At 39.0% G+C, this 9,794-nt stretch overlaps 1 protein-coding gene across 1 annotated transcript in view; it reads left to right on the forward strand.

The window, feature by feature from the left end:
* Positions 1 to 2,564, forward strand: part of LOC139820424 (GAS2-like protein pickled eggs) — a 59,843-nt gene extending 57,279 nt beyond the window's left edge. The window contains exon 8 of the mRNA XM_071790699.1: positions 441 to 2,564. Coding sequence (XP_071646800.1) covers positions 441 to 1,387 — 947 coding nt within the window. The 3' untranslated portion in view covers positions 1,388 to 2,564. The remainder of the gene's footprint in view (positions 1 to 440) is intronic.
* The last annotated feature ends 7,230 nt before the right edge of the window (positions 2,565 to 9,794 follow it).

Consider the following 9,794-nt stretch of genomic DNA (forward strand, 5'->3'; position numbering starts at 1 on the left):
CGAGCTAATTAATTTTAATAAACGTTACAATTACAGTATATAATAAATATAATAATAACAATTCATGATAATGATAGCAATGCTATAAAGTTTTGTGTCATGTGAGAATAATGAAAACGTTAAAGTTAACTTTTCAGAGAAGAAAAAGAATTGATTCCGTTTTTTACCTACATTTATAGCAGTACTTACTAAAATTATTAGTTATGTGATTATGCTTGGTGTACATTTATATTAAATTATATATTTTTTCTGTTTTTTAATTACTGAAGATAAAATTATTTAGTATTTGATTTGTCTTTCATGAACGTTTTAATATTATTCTTGATCTGTTCTAAGATCATTTGAGTCTTACAATCAATTTCGAAATAGTAAAATAGCTAATTAATTATGGATTAAGGATTTCCTGCGTAAACACGCGTCTTCCCTTTTTCTGTTTCCAGAGCAACCTCCAAAGGCGGAACCCGAGGAAAGATCTGGCGTGGAGACCGACAGCATCGAGACTGGATTGCGCAAGGTAGTCCGGAAAGACAGGCTAGTGAGTCCCTTACGGGTCTCATCACCGTCCAGGAGCGTGACATCCTCGTCGACAGGCGACAGGACTCCCCGCGCCGGTTCTATCGCGCGAGAAAACAGTAACTTATCTAAAGCATCGTCCGGCAGCAAAACGCCTAAGGACAGCAATTCCAGCCCGGAAGGTAGCCCATTGAACCGAGGAGGCTCGATTCGCAGCAAGGCCAACGGAAGCTATGGGACGCTACGAAAGTTAACGCCGACTGGAAGTCTCAGTAAGGTGTCGTCACCGATAACCACACCCAAGTCCTCCAAAGCGCCAGTCGGTAGTAGTGCCACATGGAACGGCCGACAGACCAGGCGGCGAGCCAGCATCCAAACGGACACCTTCTTGGATCCGAGATCTACGCCGGTCACATGCGCCACGACGCCGAGCTTCTCGCGAAAAAGTCCGGGTAGACAGAGCCTGCAATCCCGGCCAAGCCCGAACTTCGGTGTCCAATATGACAGAAATGGAAGGAGAATCAGGACCGCTACAGGCACCGCTTCCCTTCAGTCGTCGCCCACTAAGGCGACGAATCCGTTACTCGATCAAATCTTACAGAAACTGGGCGACTTGAAGGACGAGCGTCAGATGGTGCAGAAGCTGCAGGGCCTCCTGAGGGACTACCAGACCAGTTCGACCGACGGTGTCGCGGATATGGATTTTGCCAAAATGTGGGTGGATAGTAACGGTGCGATGACAGTGCCCCAGGACGTTCAGGTATCGGTAAGTCCTAGAAAGGATCCGAAACCCCAGGAAGGATGCTCAAGGATACCGGTACCTCGTGCTCTCTCCTATAAGAGACCGATGTCCGTGGCGTCGGACAGCGTTTGAGGATGGTTCTGCCCTTTCGACCATGAAGATCGAGATACACCAGGTAGCCTTCGCGTGTTAGGCTAAGTTAGACTGTTCAAGTAGATACTAACGTCAATGAGAGCAACCAGGCACGCGCGTAGTAATTACGTTTCTTATCAAGCCGTGCTTGATTCTTGATTCAATTTGATAGTTGAGGTCGGACGTCTTGATCACAATAAGGATAGGAATATATTTTATAGCTGGACAATTTAATAAAAAAGTATTTAAAAGATTCAAAGATTTATATAGCTTACCTACAGATTTGTAGAAATGACGAGTAAGAAAAAATCGAGTATGATGATGAAGACTGAATTTCATTGGCATGATCATTTTTGGTCTTCGGTCAGTATTAAAGATAAAACATTAAAATGATAATTTTAAATTACTTCAATTAACACTTTACTTTTTCTTGCTTTTAATATTGAAAGAAAATGTTTTTAAATATATTATCTTCCAGAAAAGTAAAAATGCTTTTGTATATAAAAAATTAGACTACAAGATTACAAATTAATTACTTTTGTTTTGACAAGTAAAATTCCATGAAGTTTTGATTCAAGGACTTGAAATTTAAATTTATTAAAATCAGGTGTTTCTAAAAATTAAAAATCCAAACTTCCACAAGTTTCGGTATCCTGCAGTTTAAATCTCGAAAAATTTTAATAACATTGCCTGTCGTTTAAATGTTTGTGTTTTACGCTCGAATTATCGTCACGGCAAATAGTTCGATGTTTAGAATGTTGCTTTCTATTTTTGCTCTTCGTCTACCTTCAACGACTATCATCGCAGATCGAAGACGTCCGACCGGAGAGAAACTTAACGGGCCTTAACGGTACGGGGTCAATCAGTTAGTAGTTCTTAGTAGTCACGTATCAGGGTGGTGCTTAGATGGTGCTGAAGAATGAAACGATGTTTACGATAGACATTGAAAAAGAGATAGACAGAGACAAAGGGAGGGTGGAATGAGTCGAAAATTCGTCCCGTGAACGAGTTTTTAGTTGATCAATGCAATCAAAAGTAGGCAATTGGCTATGGCGAGTCTTGCGTTAATTGACTTTCCAATTGATTCACTTCCAGTCATTTAATTGCATCCCATATGCTATTGATTATTGGCCTTACAACAATAATCCTTAGATTAGCACGTCAAATTTTTTAAAAACAGAAATTGCATTGTTAAGCAATTATCGTTGAGAATATATATCGAAAATCCTGATCATTTTTTCCCTACAATATTTTACCTAATGAATCAAAGTGTGATACTTTAAGGATTAATACGATCGATTGACGATACCGATCTCCAAGATCACGCGATCGGAAAATTTAAACAATCGTCGAAGGAGCGTGGCAATTGTACGCTCAATTGTTTTTACCGTTCCCGATAACGCCTAATCATTTTTATTTAAACAATTATATAGTTTATCGGATATATTTATCAAAGATGATTTATTATACGTTAACGATCTCGCTGAAGAAGAGGAAAAGAATGGAAGAGAACGAGAAAGATGAGAAGGAATTGATTATAGACATTGAAGATCGAATAAGAAATCCCTTGAATGGAAAATCAAATGTACCCTCCTTCCCCTCCCCATCCGCTCAATCTGGAGCAGACTGCATTATGTAGATAGCGACGTGTGTCGTCGAACGAATGCCATTCCAGTGTTTAACTGTTTTTTATACCAAACGCAAGCGTAGCGCCAAGTTTTTTACCAAGTGTCTTAGTAACGGATTAAGGTGGAGAGAAAAAGGTTTATTTTATCGACGAATAACACGGAAGAGGGATATTTTTTAGTATCACAGTGTGTGTGTAGTAGAGGTCATGTACGACGGCTGCGAGTAAAAACGTTTCCGATATTTCGGACGATGATATATTGTCCGTCTTTTCTCCGTTTCCGCCGCCGGAGCTTTTAGGAAAATCTTCTTTAATTGTCTGCTAAATGTACGTTTTACGGTCGATCACTATAGGAAACACGCGAGAATCGAGGCGAATATCCCGATACAGCGCGGATTATTCGCGACAGACTCGAGCCGTCTTGCCTTATTCGGAATTCGAGCGATTTCCTATGTACGTCTTACGCGTATAAATGACGTGTATCGTGTTTTATATATACGCGCGCACGTATATACGCAAACTAACATTGCCTGTAAATAATCTCTGCAAACAATTTTCTGTGAACAAATCTTTTGCCCGGTTTATAATTATTAAATTAATCTCTAGTCTGTAGACGGCCATTGTGTGTACCACTTAGCTCGCTTTGAAAGGGCTTACGATGATGTCCAGTGAATGTACACACATACACGTAACGGATGGTTAGGGAAACACGGCTTACCTGCGACTGGAGTTATTCGGTGCTGCGCGGACAAGGCGTTCCGTTCCATCTTATGTAAATATAACGAATGCGTTTGTTAGAAGCATATCTTCGTTTTCTAAGTGTAGAATATATTCTGCTAAGTTAAGTTGACTTAATTAACCCTTCGATAATCATCGTCGCGATTAACACGAGTTATTTGTTGCATCTCGTTAGTTTACGAAAAAAAAGAACGAAATAATACGTATTTTTATATTTGAACTTCTCGATACGTAGAACGCTAGCGTAGTATGCGGAGAAATTCTTTGGAAGCTATATTAAGTAAATCAAAAGTCGCGCTTAAATAATAATGCAAGTATGTCGATGTTATGTGGCGTGCGCATATCCCATGACAATTCTTCGCATTTTCACGGAGAATTGAGTATCCGTCATTGAAGGGTTAAGTATATGCGAAATGCTGACTATTACCGAACACTATTCTCAGCGAAAATCAGAGGTAACCGAGCACTGGAGAGATTCATATTGCATGCATGCGAGTAAACGTAAGATATTTGCGTTGATTTTGTCCAGAAAGAAAGTCATACTTTTCTCAAACCATCTTTCTTAAAGCATCAATCCTTTAAGTTTCAATTTAATTGATGTTATCATCTGCGTATTTTTCAATTCTGAGATAGAACAAGAAATAAGCATATGGAACATAACAACAAATCTGCATATGGAAAAACAAATAAGGAACTATATTTGGCTATATATTGGAAACAACTATATTTGTTCACATATTGAGGAATCGCACGATGGAGCAATGCAGCGTCGCAGTGAAATCTCGAGTACTCGCGCATCAATATTCGATAACCCGGTCGATCCGAGACGACCATTCAAGACAGTCCCTGCGTTTTCGCGAAAATTGCGCTCGGCCGAGTTTCGCTTTTCTTAAGAGTCATAGCACCGTAAGAGCATACCAGAATGATCTGGTAATAAGAGAAATATTACTAGTTTCCTCGTTACAGCGCGCAGTATCTTAAGCGCCGGACGGCTAATCCTTAGTCTTAAGCTTTTGTAACCCCAGCGATTTCACGGCCGTGCGTCAACGATTAAGCAATATCGATGATTATCCCAATATTAATATTATTATTGCAGCTATCGCTATGATGACGACGATTACTATTAGTATTATCATTATGATTATTGTCATCAAGAGGATAACGAAGATTAATTGCTATTATTATTATATGCAACGTTGCCTATGTTACATTATTTTATCTACGAACAGTTGTAAATTGACCAAAAACTATATAAAAAGATTAATAAAAGGCCTTAACAAAAACCCCACACAATCGTTGTCCATTTTAATTTTCTCTCCTTTTACATTGATTTTATCTTTTAGTCGATCTACACCGCTGCCATAACAGAAGACTGGACATAATAAGTTCAATGAAATATCGTTACTAAATCATATTTTCCTGGCGCAAGTTCTGTCTCTATCGCAATTTACTTATGTTTTTTGGGAAATAATATATAATGATTAATAACATTATAAAATAGGATTTTTTTAAATATTTACTTGCGAGGAACCGAGAGAAATAATACGAAATTCAGTCGTATTTTCCGGGTTTTTTTCCGCAATAAGGCGAGAGAGTATGCGGAGCCCGTTATGAGGTCCAGTACCACACGGACGGGCGGCCTTGCCGCATATGGCGAGACGGCTCTCCTCGAGAGTACCAACAATGGTGTATACGAGAGCGGTGTATGTGTGCCTGTATGTGTGTGCATTAGTATGCACACACGCCTCCCCTCGAGTCCGAGTGCGCGCGAATCTCGGAAGGAGCCATTTTTGAAACGTCCAGCCGTCGTGCGAGAGATTTACGATCGACCGTAGTAGTCTCGATAATAACAGCGACGATTGGGTCGGAGTTTATAGGTATTAGCATAAAAGCCGCGAGAGCGCTCGTACGTATTTTCTTTGGTTAAGAGTTCTTCTTTTCGTCAATTCCAAGTGATTTTGATCACTCCAAAAAGAATTGTCTCGGCTTGGAATAAACGAGAAAAATCATCCGTGAATTTTTTTCTAAGAATTTAAATAAAATGTACCTATGACTTACCGGAATATTTGAAGATAAACAATTTAAAAGCACGATAGTCTTAATAGTATATATGTCCGCAAAAGTATTACGTATTAGTGGGAATTATTACACCAATGCTTATTATTGTATAATCATTAAAATATTTGCTAACTGCCAATGACAAATCTTTAAACCATTTTGTATGTTATTTCCATGCAATAGTTTTATAATTTGCCGTAATACATAAGTCTTATTAATACTAATTGGCGATCATGTTACATTATTAATCGGGGATCGTTAAACGTTGGCGTCGCGTATAAAAGTCATATTTAAATTCACGTCTCACTTTTTACTTTAAGAGAAAAGGTATTTAGATTACATGAGCGGGTGCGCGCCGTGAAATATTTACTTTTGGTAATATACGTGATTTTTTAACATCAGGAATTCAATTGCGAACTTTGCGTCGGAGCATAACAATTTTATGGCGAATTTTATATCAACCATAAATATTACGTAACAAATAGATACGGGTTGTAAAGGCCCAGGTGGAGACAGAGGATTTAACGGGCGAATACGTGTAGAAACGAGATCTGGCAGAAAAATTAGACGACTGACTGCAAGCGATAATACTCGTACCGGTCCAGCTGCTCGATCGTGATTAACGCCGATAGACCGGGTATCGCGCGCTTTGTCGTTACTCTGAGAGTATCGAGGAGGGGACACGCGATTTGTCAACGTGTGGAATTTTAACGGGCGCCTCTCTTAGCGGGGCCAGCCTTCGCGATATTATATGTTTCGCGTTTTTCGCTTAGGCCGTAATAACGTTTACGTCGCGGTGAAAGTACTCCCACGCTCTCACGCTGATGACCTTACCTCATCCGAATTTGCGCCACGATTTTATTGCCGGCGAACACGCGGATTGCGTATAAATAGAACGCGCCACTCACGCACACGTACGCGAGCATGCATTCTCGTAAGAATTATTTACGTGACGACGCGTGAGCAAATCTTAATTCCCAACAAGAAAGAATGGCTCAAGATCGTCCCATCTCGGGGGACGCGTTACATTTTCTATAAAAATGAGATATGAGAAAAGATACCCTTGTGCCGTCGAAGGACGCACAATAAAATATATCATGAAATAATCGTAAAACGTGCTACGATAAAAAATATCAAATATGCATCGCAATCATTTGCACCTGTGTGAGAAAAATATACACGCGTATCTTAAAGGAAATGAAATTAATCTATGTCAATCTTATTACATTCCAAGATCATTACTTTGCAAAATAAATATTTGCGAAGTCGGAATTACAGCCGCAATTCTCGAATTAATGCCAGATACGATTTTTCACTGACAGAATGCGATAAGATTAGTAGTATGTGTTTTAACTACTGACACTCACGCAGATATTTATAATGTACCTAATATAAAATATGAGACGTATATAAAGGTATATTTAGAAGCGGATATATTAGCGAAATTGATTTGTCACGCTACATCTTTCTCTTGTTGTGTATCTTCATACGCGTCTGCGGTACGGATGTAACGCGTGGAACATGGAGCGCTAATGACACTGCCGTTTTGATACGATCAAATTTACACAATTAGTTATTCGATAAATAATCGAAGGTGGGCGAGACGCGTAGATTGCGCGTGGAATACAAGGCGCATATTAACGGGACACTTTAAACATTTTTTTAATGGGTGATGTGAGTGGTCGTGGACGCGAGGATATTCAAACACTTGCGGTTTCGGGAAATGGCGTAATCGTGACTTTTTGTCGGCGACACATTTTTAGCCCACGTCCATGAAGCAGCAAAAGCCACTCTTTTGTTTATTTATATAAAAGATTCTTAGACTTACGTAATGCTAGATAATAAGGCGAATAATGATACGATTATCGAAGTGCCTTAAAATACCAAACTGTGTGTTGATTTACGATTCAAAACCTATCACGAAGGCTATGATTCACGATTTATAGAAATAATGCGGAGGCGCTGAATCTTGCCTAGAAAGATGTTTCTTGGAACGATTATGTCTTATATCATATAGGCGTAATTTTATATCAGACGGTCCAGCCTCTTTCTAGTCCCTAAAATAATATACCGCATATTAATATATAAAAAGTTCTTCATACATTAATAAAAAATATTTATAAAATGATAATAATTAATAATAATTACAGAAGAATGTAATACAATTTATTATAACAAGCAATTAAAATTTTTTAAATTTTTATAATGATATAAATATAAGTATAAGACAATAGTTTGTGAGATGTAAAAGAATTGTCGTTACCAATTTTGTAAAGGGGATTTGCGAAGCGGAATTTTGTCAAAATGATCGGTGGAAATGGGAAAGTGCGAAATTAGAAGAGTACATAAGTCTCTCAATGATGTTTATTTTGCGTTCGCGTGGAACTTCATTAAGAAGAGAAATCTGCGCTTTTTTTCTTTAGTAGCCGATCGCGCGCGCACATTCATCAAATTTGATAGGAAAGGCGTTCTCGGCAATAATATAGTCACAAGTAGAACCTAAAAGACTAAAGCCGGCGGCAATTCGTCTAAAATCGCGAAAGCCACACGCAAGGTCTAATCTCTTAACATCACTTCCTGTAGTCATTATGAGTAGTACGCACGTATTTCGAAAGTTGAATTTATCGATGCGACGATCGTTTTTTTTTCTCTCTCTTATTGATCAAGCCTGCGGAACACTTTTCTTCCTGATTCAGAAGCTTAGATATCATATATGAGATTCATCATGAGTAGAGATTCAGAGTTGTTAAAGATAAAACAAGCCGAAAAATATACACGTCGTAAAATCGAAATGTTTATCGTCGTAATAATATCCCGGAGTGATTCATGACGATCGCGTTTTAACCGCATGACCCGCAAGAGCCTCTTTCGAAGGACAAACAGAAAATGGCAGTTGGCAGTTGGCATCTTCTACGAGCCATCTGCCACAGTGTGTATACGGAAGCTTCATTATCTGCGCGCGCGTGCGTTTTCCCATTTATCTATCTCCGCCGAGAAGAGCGGAGATTTCAGATGGGCGATTACGCGGCGAATAACATTAAGATCTTCATCGCTCGCCGGCTAATCGAATCGAATAGGCAACGGCTGTCCGGGACGCTCTTGCCCGAAGTGCCTTGGCTGCCTCGTGGGCGGCACGCAGGTGCCTCCGGGTTCTCCCGGAGAGTGCGTAGGTACTACCTACGCCCACCTGATGCCTGGTGCTCACCACGGTCCAGTAACGACTGAATACCAGCGAGACCGGCGATCGACTCAAACGCCAAAGTTTTCTGCTCACTCTCTCGCGCGTCGGATCACCGCGCACAAAAGTTTCTATTATAATAATTTTAAAGCAAGTTGATAACATTATTTGCAGCATTAATGATAATAGTATTATTAATAAAATTATTATTTTGTTACAAAATAGCTATACTTATGTTATTTAAAAATGTACTCTTAATAGTCAATATTATAAAATTTTAAATAATAATCTTCGATTCCTCTTTTTGTATATTTAAAAAATTATTAATAAAATTCCTCTATTTCTTTAAGTACAATAAACTTTGTGCTCAACAGCGCATATGTATATTACGAGGTTCAATGATACTTAAGTAGATGCTACAGTTTAGCAATTTCACGATGCTAATGAAAAGCCGGGTTGTCAACGCGCGACTGCTAATTGCTACAGAAAACTACGTTCGTCGGGAAAATAAAAATCGTATTTCTCGTGGCACAAGGATACGACGGTGTTGCGAAATTACTCAAATACGTGCTTCTTCTATTCGAGAGGCTCTCCACTTAGTACTTGCCCCTTAATTTACGAATTTATTCCTTATGCGATGTTTACGAGCTACCTCATCTTCTCGGAGTTAAGAGTCTTATTACGTCAGAAAATAAGGGAAGAAATCTCTTGCGCTTGCGTTCGTAAATAATTCTTTGCTGATGAAATTGGCTCAATTACGTGGAGTAAGCTCATGAAACGTAGCCGAAAAAATTTCTATTATAATA

The sequence above is a fragment of the Temnothorax longispinosus genome, chromosome 1, assembly GCF_030848805.1.
Source record: "Temnothorax longispinosus isolate EJ_2023e chromosome 1, Tlon_JGU_v1, whole genome shotgun sequence".
NCBI classification, from domain to species: domain Eukaryota; kingdom Metazoa; phylum Arthropoda; class Insecta; order Hymenoptera; family Formicidae; genus Temnothorax; species Temnothorax longispinosus.